This window comes from Triticum urartu, chromosome 2A (assembly GCF_056163025.1).
Source record: "Triticum urartu cultivar PI428250 chromosome 2A, HENAU_Tu73, whole genome shotgun sequence".
Classification (NCBI taxonomy): domain Eukaryota; kingdom Viridiplantae; phylum Streptophyta; class Magnoliopsida; order Poales; family Poaceae; genus Triticum; species Triticum urartu.
Window position 1 is genome coordinate 522,050,087 of NC_141874.1, and position 16,513 is coordinate 522,066,599.

At 46.6% G+C, this 16,513-nt stretch overlaps 1 protein-coding gene across 1 annotated transcript; it reads right to left on the reverse strand.

The window, feature by feature from the left end:
* Nucleotides 1–14,836: 14,836 nt before the first annotated feature.
* On the reverse strand, nt 14,837–16,059 carry LOC147985717 (uncharacterized). Its single transcript, XM_087539923.1, has 2 exons — nt 15,580–16,059; nt 14,837–15,493 (listed from the first exon to the last, which is right to left on the reverse strand). The coding sequence occupies exons 1-2, from the start codon at nt 16,057–16,059 to the stop codon at nt 14,837–14,839; spliced, it is 1,137 nt and encodes a 378-aa protein (XP_087396049.1).
* Nucleotides 16,060–16,513: the final 454 nt, after the last annotated feature.

Genomic DNA, 16,513 nt, shown 5'->3' on the forward strand with positions numbered 1-16,513 from the left:
GCTGCAGCTTCAGATCGTCAATGGAGTTGTTGGCCTCAGAGAGCAGCTTGGTCTGGTCGGAGACGGTGACCTGCGAGTCCGCCAGAGAATGGTTGGCCACATCCCTCTCCTCCGTCAGCCCTGAGACCTTCTTCTTTAGCTCTTCTCGCTCCAGCTCCAGCTTCTCCACCTTGTCGGCGTGGTCCAGGGCCAGAGCATTGAGTGCGTCCTTGTGCTTCTGCTCCAGCTCCTGGGTCCACTGCGCAAAAATCTTCCCAACCTCCTCGTCCTTGCCGCGGAGCATGGTGACAAGCGCCTGCTCACGCGCAACAAGGTCTTCCTCCTGGCTGTCCAGCAGACCTTGTTGTTGTTGCTGCCGGGCAGCTTCATCCTTGGCGGCCTGTTCCTTCGCTGCTTCTTGGACCTTCTCGACGTCAGCCTGCTTCAGGATGAGCTCCCGCTTGCACTCATCCAGCTCACCCTGGGTAGTCCTCAGCTCTTCCTGGGCCTCGTCAAACCAGACCTGCGTCTGGGCGACGCGCTCCTCAAAATCCGCCTCCGCCTTGTCCACCGCCGCCATCCTGGACTTCACCTTGTCCTGGTGGGTACGGTGGAGCACTTGGAGCTTTTGAAAGTTGGCGCTCATGGCCCGAAGAAGCTGCTCCTCCTGGGAATCGCCAGCGCCGGTGCTCGGCTCGTCGACAACCTAGAGCCCACGGTGGCGAGCACATCATCATCAAACACCTCCCCTTCAGCTAGTGCTCTGGTGCTCGCCGTCCCTGGGAGGCGGATGAACAGGTCATCGCCCACCCTTAGGTACTTGCCCGGGGCAGGGGCTGCAGGGGAGGAAGGTTGGTCGTTGGCCACCTCCTTCTCGATGGGCTCCTCAGCGGCCTCCCTGGCAGGCCCCTTGCCGCCCCCCTCGGCAGCGGCCTTGCCGGCCTCCCTGGTAGCGGTCCCACCGGTCTCCCCGACAGGCCCCTTGTCGGCCTCCTCGGTGCCGGACTTGGCGGCTTCCTCAACCACGATCTTGGCAGCCTCAGCTTCGGCGTCCTTGGCGACCTCCCCAATGACAGTGTTGATGTCCTCATGGTCCATCGAGGGAGGGTCTGGAAACCAGAAAGGAGAATGAAACGAGGCCAATATCAAAATTCAGAACAAAGACGGGAGGCAAGCCACTTACCCGTGCCGAGCTGGGAAGAAGCGGTCCCCTCCCAGCCAACGTTCATTGTCGGGACGGAGCCACCGGCACCCAAGCTCGCCTCCTCTCCCTCTGTGCGCGTGGACACGCCGGTAGGTGCCCTTGCCGGGGACGCCCCTCTGGGTGGCATGGTTGACGGGGGCAGCGAGTCGGGGGTGGCCCTCAATGGCTCCTCCTGTTGCCGCTCTCCTCCTGCAAACCCGGCAAGGTCGGCACCAAGGATCCGCGCCCCAACGCCCATCGATGAGGAGTGAGTAATGAACTCATGCTGGGGGCTGAAGCGGGGGCTGCGTCGAGGGTTGTCGTCCGGGCTGATCAGCACCAGCTCCGGCGTGCGCGGGGTGCCCGCCAGGGGCTAGTTGCTCATCGAAGCCCTGGCCCTCTTCGCCACCCTCTGGGCCAGCGTCTTTGTGTCGCTGCAAAGACAAGATCAAGTCAGGAAAGATGGCACAGGCTGAGGATCAGAAATGATGAAGGGTGAGATGCTTACTCGTCCTCCTCTGCTTGCCTCCTCTTCCTCTTCGGATCGAAGGACCCAAGGTCGAAGTCGGCCTTCGGGGCGGCGTCCTCAGGGGGAGGGGAAGGCGAAGGCGTCCTGCACCGCTTGGATGAGGAAGAAGTGGCGGTCGCGGCCTTCTTCGCTGTTGTAGCCCTCGTCTCGTGCGCAGGCTGCGCCTGGGCTTGTTGCCGCTGCGTGGTCCTACCAGGCCGGACCGGCTCGCCAAAACTAGCCCGCCGCATGACGCGTTTTCTCTCCTGGGCCGGGGGTCCTCCGCCTCGGTCTTCTCTTTGGCCGATGCTACCTCTTGAGCACTGCGTTAGATTTCCCCGAAGAGGAAGGGATGATGCAGCAAAGTAGCGTAAGTATTTCCCTCAGTTTTTGAGAACCAAGGTATCAATCCAGTAGGAGGCTACGCTCGAGTCCCTCGTACCTACACAAAAACAATAGCTCAACGCAACCAATGCACTTAGGGGTTGTCAATCCCTTCACGGACACTTATGAAAGTGAGATCTGATAGAGATGCTAAATAATATTTTTGGTATTTTTGGTATAGAGATGCAAAGTAAAAAGTAAAAGCAAAGTAAAAGCAAAGCAATAATAAAGTGATGGAGACTGATATGATGGGAAAGATACCCGGGGTCCATAGGTTTCACTAGTGGCTTCTCTCAAGATCATAAGTATTCTACGGTGGGTGAACAAATTACTGTTGAGCAATTGACAGAATTGAGCATAGTTATGAGAATATCTAGGTATGATCATGTATATAGGCATCACATCCGAGACAAGTAGACCGACTCCTTCCTGCATCTACTACTATTACTCCACTCATCGACCGCTATCCAGCATGCATCTAGAGTATTAAGTTAAAAACAAAGTAACGCCTTAAGCAAGATGACATGATGTAGAGGGATAGTTTCATGCAATATGATAAAAACCCCATCTTGTTATCCTCGATGGCAACAATACAATACGTGCCTTGCTTCCCCTTCTGTCACTGGGAAAGGACACCGCAAGATTGAACCCAAAGCTAAGCACTTCTCCCATGACAAGAAAAACCAATCTAGTAGGCCAAACCAAACTGATAATTCGAAGAGACTTACAAAGATAACCAATCATACATACAAGAATTTAGAGAATATTCAAATATTATTCATAGATAGACTTGATCATAAACCCACAATTCATCGGTCTCAACAAACACACCACAAAAAGAAGATTACATTGAATAGATCTCCACGAGAGAGGGGAGAACATTGTATTGAGATCCAAAAAGAGAGAAGAAGCCATCTAGCTACTAGCTATGGACCCATAGGTCTGAAGTAAACTACTCACACTTCATGGGAGGGGCTTGGATGATGATGTAGAAGCCCTCCGTGATCAATGCCCCCTCCGGCGGAGCTCCGGAACAGGCCCCAAGATGGGATCTTGTGTATACAAAAAGTTGCGGCGGTGGAATTAGGTTTTTGGCTCTGTCCCCGATCGTTTGGGGGTACGTGGATATATATAGGAGGAATAAGTACGTCGGTGGAGCTTCGAGGGGCCCACGAGGCAGGGGGCGCGCCCTAGGGGGGGCCTCCACCCTCGTGACCACCTCGTGGCTTTCTTGACGGAGGTTCCAAGTCTCTTGGATCTTATCTGATGAGAAAATCACATTTCCGAAGGTTTCATTCCGTTTGGACTCCGTTTGATATTCCTTTGCTTCGAAACCCTAAAACAGGCAAAAAACAGCAATTCTGGGCTGGGCCTCCGGTTAATAGGTTAGTCCCAAAAATAATATACAAGTGGATAATAAAGCCCAATAATGTCTAAAACAGTAGATAATATAGCATGGAGCAATCAAAAAATATAGATTCGTTGGAGACGTATCAAGCATCCCCAAGCTTAATTCCTGCTCGTCCTCGAGTAGGTAAATGATAAAAACAGATTTTTTGATGCGGAGTGCTACTTGGCATAATTTTAATGTAATTCTTCTTAATTGTGGTATGAATATTCAGATCTGAAAGATTCAAGACAAAAGTTCATATTGACATAAAAATGATAATACTTCAAGCATACTAACTAAGCAATTATGTCTTCTCAAAATAACATGGCCAAAGAAAGTTCATCCCTACAAAATCATATAGTTTAGTCATGTTTCATTTTCGTCACACAAGAATGCTCTCATCATGCACAACCCCGATGACAAGCCAAGCAATTGTTTCATACTTTAGTAATCTCAAACCTATAAACTTTCACGCAATATATGAGCGCGAGCCATGGACATAGCACTATGGGTGGAATAGAATATAATGAGGGGGGTTATGTGGAGAAGACCAAAAAGGAGAAAGTCTCACATCAACGAGGCTAATAAATGGGCTATGGAGATGCCCACCGATTGATGTTAATGCAAGGAGTTGGTATTGCCATGCAACGGATGCACTAGAGCTATAAATGTATGAAATCTCAACAAAAGAAACTAGTGGGTGTGCATCCAACTTGCTTGCTCACAAAGACCTAGGGCACTTGACGAGGCCCATTGTTGGAATATACAAGCCAAGTTCTACAATGAAAAATTCCCACTAGTATATGAAAGTGATAATATGAGAGACTCTCTACTATGAAGATCATTGTGCTACTTTGAAGCACAAGTGTGGTAAAAGGATAGTAACATTGTCCCTTCTCTCTTTTTCTCTCATTTTTTTGGGCCTTCTTTTTTTATGGCCTTTCTTTTTTTGGAGGGGCCTTCTCTTTTTTATGGCCTTTCTTTTTTATATACCTCACTTGGGACAATGATCTAATAATGATGATCATCACACTTCTATTTATTTACAACTCAATGATTACAACTCGATACTAGAACAAAGATGACTCTATATGAATGCCTCCGGCGGTGTACCGGGATATGCAATGAACCAAGAGTGATATGTATGAAAGAATTATGAACGGTGGCTTTGCCACAAATACTATGTCAACTACATGATCATTCTAAGCAATATGACAATGATGAATGTGTCATGATAAACGGAATGGTGGAAAGTTGCATGGCAATATATCTCGGAATGGCTATGGAAATGCCATAATAGGTAGGTATGGTGGCTGTTTTGAGGAAGATATAAGGAGGTTTATGTGTGAAAGAGCGTATCATATCACGGGGTTTGGATGCACCGGCGAATTTTGCGCCAACTCTCAATGTGAGAAAGGGCAATGCACGGTACCGAAGAGGCTAGCAAGGATGGAAGGGTGAGAGTGCATATAATCCATGGACTCAACATTAGTCATAAAGAACTCACATACTTATTGCAAAAATCTACAAGTCATGAAAAACCTCGGCCCTATGCGCATGCTCCTAGGGGGATATATTGGTAGGAAAAGACCATCGCTCGTCCCCGACCGCCACCCATAAGGAAGACAATCAAATAACACCTCATACTTCAAATTTTTTGCATAACGTTTACCATACGTGCATGCTACAGGACTTGCAAAGTTCAACACAAGTACTTCTCAATTTCACAACTACTCAACTAGCATGACTTTGATATTATTACCTCCATATCGCAAAACAATCATGAAGCATCAAACTTTTCTTAGTATTCAACACACTCATACGAAAGTTTTCTTATTAATCTTGCATACCAAGCATATTAGGATTTTTAAGCATATTACCATGCTATTAAGACTCTCAAAATAATCTAAGTGAAGCATGAGAGATCAATAGTTTCTATAAAACAAATCCACCACCGTGCTCTAAAAGATATAAGTGAAGTACTAGAGCAAAACTATAAAGCTCAAAAGATATAAGTGAAGCACATAGAGTATTCTATCAAATTCCAAATCATGTATGGCTCTCTCAGAAGGTGTGTACAGCAAGGATGATTGTGTTAAACTAATAAGAAAAGACTCAAATCATAAAAGACGCTCCAAGCAAAACACATATCATGTGGTGAATAAAAATATAGCTCCAAGTAAAGTTACCGATAGAAGTAGACGAAAGAGGGGATGCCTTCCGGGGCATCCCCAAGCTTTGGCTTTTAGGTGTCCTTAGATTATCTTGGGGGTGCCATGGGCATCCCCAAGCGTAGGCTCTTGCCACTTCTTGTTCCATAATCCATCAAATCTTTACCCAAAACTTGAAAACTTCACAACACAAAACTTAAAGTAGAAAATCTCGTGAGCTCCGTTAGCGAAAGAAAACAAAAGACCACTTGAAGGTACTGTAATGAACTCATTCTTTATTTATATTCGTGTTATAACTACTGTATTCCAACTTCTCTATGGATTATAAACTATTTTACTAGCCATAGATTCATCAAAATAAGCAAACAACACACGAAAAACAGAATCTGTCAAAAACAGAACAGTCGATAGTTATCTGTAGCTAGCGCAAGATCTGGAACCCCAAAAATTCTAAAATAAATTGATGTACGTGAGGAATTTATGTATTAATAATCTTCAAAAATAAATAACTAAATATCACTCTCCAAATAAAAAATACAGCAGTTCTCGTGAGCGCTAAAGTTTCTGTTTTTTTACAGCAAGTTCAACAAGACTTTCCCCAAGTCTTCCCAACGGTTCTACTTGGCACAAACACTAATTAAACAAAAAAACACAACCAAAAAAGAGGCTAAATAATTTATTTATTACTAAACAGGAGAAAAAAGCAAGTAATAAAAATAAAATTGGGTTGACTCCCAACAAGCGCTATCGTTTAACGCCCCTAGCTAGGCATAACAAGCAAGAATAGATCTAGGTATTGCCATCTTTGGTAGGCAATCCATAAGTGGCTCTCATGATGGATTCATATGGTAATTTTATTTTATTTATAGGGAAGTGTTCCATGCCCTTTTTTAATGGAAATTGAAATCTAATATTCCCTTCCTTCATATCAATAATTGCACCAACCGTTCTAAGGAAAGGTCTACCAAGAATAATAGGGCAAGAAGGATTGCAATCTATATCAAGAACGATAAAATCTACGGGCACATAATTCCTATTAGCAACAATAAGAACATTATTAATTCTTCCCATAGGTTTCTTAATAGTGGAATCCGCAAGATGCTAGTTTAGAGAGCAATCATCAAAATCACGGAAATCTAGCAAATCACACAAAGTTTTGGGAATAGTAGAGACACTACCACCCAAATCACACAAAGCATAAAACTCATAATTTTTAATTTTAATTTTAATAGTAGGTTCCCACTCATCATAAAGTTTTCTAGGGATAGAAACTTCCAATTCAAGTTTTTCTTCATAAGATTGCATCAAGGCATCAACGATATGTTTAGTGAACACTTTATTTTGACTATAAGCGTGAGGAGACTTTAGCACGGATTGCAAAAAGGAAATACAATCAATAAATGAGCAATTTTCATAGTTAAATTCCTTGAAATCCATAATAGTGGGTTTAGCAACATCTAGGGTTTTAATTTCTTCAATCCCACTTTTATCAAATTTAGCATCAAGATCAACAAATTCTGAATTCTTAGAACGCCTTATAGGTAAAGGTGGATCATATTCAGTCCCATCATTATCAAGATTCATATTGCAAAAGAAAGATTTAATAGGGGACACATCAATAACTTTTAGATCTTCATCATTATTTTCATAGGAACTAGAAGAACACGCTTTTATAAAGGCATCTTTCTTAGCACGCATCCTAGCGTTTCTTTCTTTGCACTCCTGAATGGAAATTCTCATGGCTTTGAGAGACTCATTGATATCATGCTTAGGTGGAATAGATCTAAGTTTCAAATAATCGACATCAAGAGCAATTCTATCAACGTTCCTAGCCAAATCATCAATCTTAAGCAATTTTTCTTCAATCATAGCATTAAAATTCTTTTGCAAAGAAATAAATTCTTTAATATTAGATTCAAAATCAGAGGGCATCTTATTATAATTTCCATAAGAATTGTTGTAGGAACTACCATAATTATTAGAGGGATTACTAGGATAAGGCCTAGGATTGAAATTTCCTCTATACGCGTTGTTACCAAAATTGTTCCTACCAACAAAATTCACATCCATAGATTCATTATTATTCTCAATCAAAGTAGACAAGGGCACATCATTAGGATCAGAAGAAACACTCTTATTAGCAAATAATTTTATAAGTTCATCCATCTTTCCACTCAAAACATTAATTTCTTCTATAGCATGCACCTTTTTAGTAGTAGATCTTTCAGTATGCCATTGAGAATAATTAATCATAATATTATCTAGGAGTTTAGTAGCTTATCCTAAAGTGATTTCCATAAAAGTGCCTCCCGCGGCCGAATCTAAAAGATTTCTAGAAAAAAAATTCAATCCGGCATAAATTTTTTTTGTATAATCATCCACAAATTTAAACCATGAGTAGGGCAATTATGTATCATTAATTTCATTCTCTCCCAAGCTTGTGCAACATGTTCATGATCAAGTTGTTTAAAATTCATAATATCGTTTCTAAGAGAGATGATCTTAGCGGGAGGAAAATACTTAGAGATAAAAGCATCTTTGCACTTGTTCCTTGAATCAATACTATTTTTAGGCAAAGATGAAAACCAAACTTTAGCACGATCTCTAAGCGAAAAAGGAAATAGCTTCAATTTAACAATATCATTATTGACATCTTTTTTCTTTTGCATGTCACACAAATCAACGAAGCTATTAAGATGGGTAGCGGCATCTTCACTAGGAAGGCCAGAGAACGGATCTTTCATGACAAGATTCAACAAAGCAGTATTAATTTCACAAGATTCAACATCGGTAAGAGGAGCAATCGGAGTGCTAAGGAAATCATTGTTGTTGGTATTGGTAAAGTCACACAATTTAGTATTATCTTGAGCCATCGCGACAAACAAGCAATCCAACACACGAGCAAACAAAAAGCAAACGGGCAAAAGAGGCAAATAGAGAGAGAGGGAGGATAGAGAGAGAGGGCTAATAAAACGGCAAGGGTGAAGTGGGGGAGAGGAAAACGAGAGGCAAATGGCAAATAATGTAATGCGGGAGATAGGGATTGTGATGGGTACTTGGTATGTTGACATTTGTGCAGACTCCCCGGCAACGGCGCCAGAAATTCTTCTTGCTACCTCTTGAGCACTGCGTTGGATTTCCCCGAAGAGGAAGGGATGATGCAGCAAAGTAGCATAAGTATTTCCCTCAGTTTTTGAGAACCAAGGTATCAATCCAGTAGGAGGCTACGCTCGAGTCCCTTGTACCTACACAAAAAGAATAGCTCAACGCAACCAACGCGCTTAGGGGTTGTCAATCCCTTCACGGTCACTTTACGAAAGTGAGATCTGATAGAGATGATAAATAATATTTTTGGTATTTTTGGTATAGAGATGCAAAGTAAAAAGTAAAAGCAAAGCAATAATAAAGTGATGGAGATTGATATGATGAGAAAGAGACCCGGGGGCCATAGGTTTCACTAGTGGCTTCTCTCAAGAGCATAAGTATTCTACGGTGGGTGAACAAATTACTGTTGAGCAATTGACAGAATTGAGCATAGTTGTGAGAATATCTAGGTATGATCATGTATATAGGCATCACGTCCGAGACAAGTAGACCGAAACGATTCTGCATCTACTATTATTACTCCACTCATCGACCGCTATCCAGCATGCATCTAGAGTATTAAGTTAAAAACAGAGTAACGCCTTAAGCAAGATGACATGATGTAGAGGGATAGTTTCATGCAATATGATAAAAACCCCATCTTGTTATCCTCGATGGCAACAATACAATACGTGCCTTGCTGCCCCTTTTGTCACTAGGAAAGGACACTGCAAGATTGAACCCAAAGCTAAGCACTTCTCCCATGGCAAGAAAAACCAATCTAGTAGGCCAAACCAAACTGATAATTCGAAGAGACTTGCAAAGATAACCAATCATACATAAAGGAATTCAGAGAATATTCAGATATTATTCATAGATAGACTTGATCATAAACCCACAATTCATCGGTCTCAACAAACACACCGCAAAAACAAGATTACATCGAATAGATCTCCACGAGAGAGGGGGAGAACATTGTATTGAGATCCAAAAAGAGAGAAGAAGCCATCTAGATACTAGCTATGGACCCGTAGGTCTGAAGTAAACTACTCACACTTCATCGGAGGGGCTTGGATGATGATGTAGAAGCCCTCCGTGATCGATGCCCCCTCCGGCGGAGCACCGGAACAGGCCCCAAGATGGGATCTCATGGATACAGAAAGTTTCGGCGGTGGAATTAGGTTTTTGGCTCCGTCCCCGATCGTTTGGGGGTACGTGGATATATATAGGAGGAAGAAGTACGTTGGTGGAGCTTCGCGGGGCCCACGAGGCAGGGGGCGCGCCCTAGGAGGGGGGGCGCCCTCCACCCTCATGACCACCTCGTGGCTTTCTCGACAGAGGGTACAAGTCTCCCGAATCTTATCTGATAAGAAAATCACGTTTCCAAAGGTTTCATTATGTTTGGACTCCGTTTGATATTCCTTTTCTTCGAAACCCTAAAACAGGCAAAAAACAGCAATTCTGGGTTGGGCCTCCGGTTAATAGGTTAGTCCCAGAAATAATATAAAAGTAGATAATAAAGCCCTATAATGTCTAAAACAGTAGATAATATAGCATGGAGCAATCAAAAAATATAGATACATTGGATACGTATCAGCCGACTCCTTGACCACGTCTTCGACAAGGGGGGCCCCAGCGCCGGCGTCGCTGGATCCCCTGGCAAACCCCGCCCACTCGATGAACTCTTTCTCTTCTGCGGCCTTCTCGGCCTCGTCCTCCATGGTGCCGACGCTGCCGGCCTCCTTAGCAATGGCCGCCTCCTCCGCCCTGGCGGCGATGTACGCTAGCTCTTCCCGAGTAGTGTCGCGGATGTGCAGTGGATCATCGCGGACATACCTCTCTGACAGGTTGTCGAAGAATGCCTGCACCCGCTCCACTTCCGACTCGGCCTAGGTTGGATCGAGGCCGTGCGCGTTGAAGTCCGGCATCATGGTGATGATAGAGGTCTGGTGAGAGTTGTTGCTCAACGGGACCGCTCCCGCTGGCAACCCAAACAGAGACCCGTCGACCTTGGCGGCCTTTCCGGCCTTCTCGGCCTTGCCGGTCCTCTCGACCCCGCCGGCCTCGTCGACCTTAAGCTGAAAGAGCCTCTGGCAAAGATGAGCGTGCTGCAGCACTGTGAAATTGTGTTTTAGGCCGGGGCGGAGCCTCATGATTTTTGCCACGTTCCTGAAATCCCAGGCCGGCCTCCCCTTGTTGTGCAGTGGGGCATTCCGGCGGCGAATGAAGTCAGCCCCAATCATCTCGAGCGTAAGGCCCGCCAAGGTGAGGCGATGGATCCTAGTGGTGGCGACCGTGAGCTTCTTGTCGTCGGTGTCAACGTCGCTCCAGTCCTTGCGGCGGACCGGCGGCTTCCGATGGACCCGGCAGAACTCCTACGGATCTGCCTCCTCGATCCAGCACCACCGGTCCCGCCACTCTTCCCACCTATCATTCTGGACACCTTCCAGGTACGTGCCCTTGCTCTGACCCCTCGGGATTCAGGTGATGCAGCCGGAGATGGCGCCCCCTGGCTGGATGCGAGGGGTGAAGTAATGCCGGAAGAGCACCTTGTTGGGGTGCACTCCGGCGAAGTCCTCACAGAGATGGGCAAAGAAGGACATGCACGCCACGACGTTTGGCGTGAAATCCAAAAGATGGAAGCCGAAGGTGTGCATGATGTCGTTGAAGAAATCGGAGAAAGGGGGACAGAGCCCACAGGAGAAGTAATCAACGAAGAAGGGATACCGATTTGGGCCGTCCTTGGCAAAGGCGGCGGGGATGATACGCGTGGCAGGGTGCCCCGACGTCTCCCTTCCCCATAGGGGCCTGAACATGTCCCTAAGGATGAGGGCGTCGACCGTCGAGGTGAAGAAGGCGCGCTGGGTCCGAAGCTCCACCAACTCGCTCTCCTGCGCCTCCTTCCCTCCCTCGTCATTAGCCGCTCCCTTGCCCTTGCCGACGGGCGCCATGAAGGCTGAGAGGGGATGAGGGCTCAAGGGCAATGGGGGCACGGTGGCGGCGAGCAGAGGCGAGGGCTTCGATTTGTGCTTGAGGAAGAAGAGGGGAACGACGGTTCCAAGATTGGAAGAAGGCGCAGAGGGTAAATGAGCAGTGCCCCTGTAGTTTCCTCTTTTTTACGGGGAAGATGCGGGCCGCCTCTTTACTATTCACCACGGGGTGATGCAAGCGCACTGCAACCGTCCCACACACAACCCCCGCGTCACTCACTCAATGCAGATCATGGGGAAGCGCAACGGGCGAAGGAGTTACCGCGGTTAAAACTCTGCCACGCGTGCCCGCGCACGGTTCTGGGCCTGGCCCAACAACGCCTTGCACTTATATGTGGCCCAGGCCCGGGGGCTCTTGTCGATGTACAAAAGTAGGGGCCCTTCTATACCCCTTTACTTGTGCACGGGCAGTCATAGCCACACCTGCGGCCGGGCTCGGCAGGGCAGAGGAAGCAAAGATACAAGGCTGTCGAGGCAGCACCCAAGCGAGAAGCATAAAGAGCAAAGGGACAAGATGGGCTTCCCCCGGCAAGAGCCTTGCCAAGGCGGCCTACATGGCCCTGGCAAGAGCCTTGCCAGGGTAACTTGCCCAACACCAGCAAGACCGCCACCCTTGAGCCTGAGAGTCATGACGCTGTCGACAATGTTAAGACCGAGACTCAAGAGTGCCTGCATGGTGGCATGCAGATCTTTGTGGAAACCAAAGGCCTGCAGGCCTAGGTGAGCACCAGAAGACGAAGACCCCTGGCAAGATCTTGCCGGGGACGACCGAAGACCCCCAGCAAGACCCTTGCCGAGGACGCTCGCAACCCCACCCCGGCAAGATCCTTGCCAGGGACGCCCATGAGATCCCGGCAAGGGCCTTGCCGGGGGCGTCTACAGGGCCAAAGCCAAGCCCACACTTACCAAAGCTTCGTTGTCCCGTGCCCGTTCCGGCGTGGCGACCAGCCTACCAACTAGGCACACACTTGCTGGCAGTATGCAGCTTCTAGGCCAACCAGCGAAGCACCTGCGTGATGGCATGCAGATCTTCGTGAAGACCCTGCCACTGCACCAGCTCAGCTGCCTACCAGCCTGCGTGGTGCTGCATGCCTCGTCACCGTGGACGCGCGTCGAAGCAAGGCGAGGCGGCGATGGACGGGACGAGCCTCATTTACCGTCCCCGATAAAGCAAGATGACACATAGGCGGCGCATTAAATGCGTTTGTCCTAGGATGTCAGGAGATAAACTTGTACACTGTACATACTTTCCACTTCCTGTGTGCCACTGTGGCAACCCCTTTGACATATAAAAGGAGGCTCGAGGTGTACTAAGGAAGGATTCAGACTTTTTGGACTGGGCATGCACTGCAGCTAGTTCAAGAACTCAAGAACACCAAATACACACAAAGCAAGACTAGAGTTTTACGCATCTCTTGCGGTCCGAACCTGGGTAAAAAATCCCACCGGGTTGATCTTCTAGACCCGCTCTTTGCGCAGCCCCACGCCCCACAACTGTAGAAGGGATTCCGTCAAGGGATTCCATAGGTGTCGTTTCAGAACCCCGACACTTGGAGATGTTTTACAAGTGAGTCTATGAACTCCGTTTCGATTATCCTCATAATAACAACTGCCACTTTACTTTTACATGCAATTTTATTTCGTTTGCAATTATTTATTCTAAAATACTAAAACACTATCAATCATATGATACAGTCACTTCTTATTACAACTAGTTAGTGAGATTGATAAACTCATTGGAGTTCTTCAGGACACAATAGAAGTTTTTAACGTGTGTTGCAGGGCTGATCGAATGATCAGTTCAATCCAGGAGCCGCATACCAAAAAGCAAACAAGCAACACATTGGAAAGAGAAAGGAGCACTCATAAGCACTGGAATTTCATGGAAAATTGTCGCGGTATGCCCACCCCGACGCAATGACTACTAGTTTTCTTTCCTTTCACTGGCTTTACCGGGGTTTTCTCTTTCTACTTTTTGTCTACCAGTTCTCGCCATTTGTCTATTTTCTTTTTTCATTATCTTTCCTTTTTCTTATTTATGGGTTCTCATTCTTTTTGTCTCCATTTCTAACTTCCTTGAATACATGTACATTTTCCTTAAAACGCAAATTTTCTAAAAAAAACATTTGTTATCAAAATTTCTAAGCATTTTTTGAAACTATAAAGTTTTCCAAAAAAATCATAAACATTTTTAAAACCGGTGATCATTTTAAAATTTATGAACTTTCATTTAATAAATGATAATTTTAAAGTTCATGATTTTAATCCATCAAATTTTTTAAGCTAATGATTTTTAAAGTATACAATTTATTAAAATACTGTGATTTTTTGGAATGTATGAATATTTCCTCTAATTTGTTAATATTTTAGAAGTCTATGAATATTTCTTTATCCACAAATATTTTCAAAATTCATAGTTTTTTAAAAGTTTGTGAGCTTTTTAAAAATATTGTAAAGTTTTTAAATACTAAATATTTATTTAATCTATTTAAAAACCTTTGATAATAATATATTTTTAATATGTTGAAATGAAAGCCGTAAAAAAGATAAAACCGGGGCAGACAACTATGACTAGTTTTCAGTTCAGTTCAGCCGATCTTTTCTTCTCCGAAAAAAGAGCACTACCTATGTTTCCAAATGTAAAATGTTTTAGCAGTTTAATTGTGTAGAAGATAATGCCTGACTTGTTGTTGTCTGCCGTAGAGCTACTGGCGTTGGGGAGCAGTGTTTTTTTTTGTGGGGAGAAGTGTCACTATTAGTATGTAAGAGCATTACTAGTAGAATCCTCAAACCCTCAAATCTTAAAAGCACTTTTAAGGGTTGAGTTGTGCCACTTTTTGACACTTTTAAGGGTTGAAAAACAAGGGCAAATACTAGAACCCTCAAACCCAACCCGTAAACTGCTTTAAGGATTGGATTTGAGGGTTCTAGTCTTTTCCTCGACCCCAACCTTTAAATCTATCATTTGACATCTCACAATTTATGACAACAAGAACACAATCAACTTCCAAACAAACTACCAAATGACAATCATTGATGCATGGTTTAATAGTTTACATCACAAAATCATCATCTTCCTCCTCTCATCGGCACCATCATCCAAAAGTTGCACCTCGGCGCCATCTCCTAGACCACAAGCAAGCTCCATCAAGCATCTCCATCGGCACCGGTGGAGTCGTACACAACGCCATCACCACTACTACTCATCGGAGTGTCACCTCGAAAAGTAGAGGACGCAACACGGAACATCTTCTTCCTCTCCACGATGTCCTCCTTGTAGTCCTTCCACCATTGCAATTGGTCTTCATCCATGTCCTTCTTGGACATCATCATGTGCTCTTTCTCTTCCACCATGATTTCTTTCCATACCTTTGCCTCTTTGAGCTTGATCATCCTCTCCTCCAACTCGGCCTTGCGCTTTGCTTCTTCATGCTTTGCTTCAACTTGTGCAAGCTTGACCTCTTTCTTCTTCTCGGTGATAAGAAGCTTCGTCTCCAATGTCTTCGTTGTCAATTCCTCTCTTGCCTTCATCATGTGGTCCATCTTCTCCCTTAGGCTTGACGCCTCTTCTTCCATCTTCACCCTTAGCTTGCCCTTCTTGGTTCCCTCGGGCTTGCCCAAGTTCCTCTCCTCCTCATCTTCACTATCATCCATCCTTAGCATTGCCGACTTCTTGGGTGTGGTCTCTTGATCCCTCAACTTCCACTTGTCAAAGGTTTGAAGAATTGACCAAACATGCTTAAATGGGAATGCCTTGCCCTTGGAAGCGGCCATCTCCTTGTACCTCATGCCGGTAATTGTCTCCTATCAACCACACATAAATCACATAAGAACCCACCAATAGCATAGTGCACACACATAATCAAAATAGTGAAGAAATATGTACTCACATAGTCACTCTCCACGGTTCCACTAGGTGGTGCATCTATCACTTGGTCCATGGCCGCACTCCAACGAGAACAAGCGGGCTTGATCAACTCCCACCGGCCTTGAAGCGACCGGAAAGAGCGATGGATGAACCCACTATTCTTGGGCTTGATCTTACAATAGGCATCCTCGATCCTTTGCCAATACCATTTACCGGTTTGATCGGTGCCGGTGGTTGCATCCATTCCCACAGCTGCCCAAGCACGAACCAAGAGGACATCTTCCGCCTCGGTGTAGTTTGTCGACCACGCGTGTGGGCGGGAAGCGGCAGTGAATGCCTCCTCCCCTATCTCGGCCACCTCCTCCTCGTCATCCTCTACATCCTCCTCATCTTCCTCCTTCTCCTCCAAGTCATCACCAACCCTAAAGGGGTCTAGAGGCGGAGCTCCGAGGTCCACCTCCGCGTTTTGGAGGAGGTCCATGAACGAGGATGGGTTTGCCATTTCCTCGAACACCTCGTGCGCGGTGGGAGGAGGTTCGGCGACGGCGGCCGCCGCGGGCTTCTTCCACGCCGCGGGCTTCTTCCGCTCCGCGGGCTTCTTCCGTGGCTTGGTCACGGCCGGGGACGAGCCGACGACCTTGGAGGCCGCCCCTCGCGGCCCATGAGAGGCCGCCTTCGGCCGACTCTTCTTGGTAGCCGGGGCGGGCGGCGGGGAGGCGGCGAGGGAGGGCGCCGGTGCGGGCGAGGCGGGCGGGGCGGTGACGGTGGTCGGGGCGGCAGGAGGTGGTGCGAGGCCCGCCCGCCGCCGCTTGGCCCCGACGTGGGTCGCCGCCACCACGTCGGCCACGGTCGGTTGGGCGGGGGCGGGCGAGGCGGGCGGGGCGGGAGCGGCGGCCGCGGCGGGCAGGGGCGTGGGGGCGGCGGGGCCTTCCATGGCCGGCGCGGCAGGAGGCGGC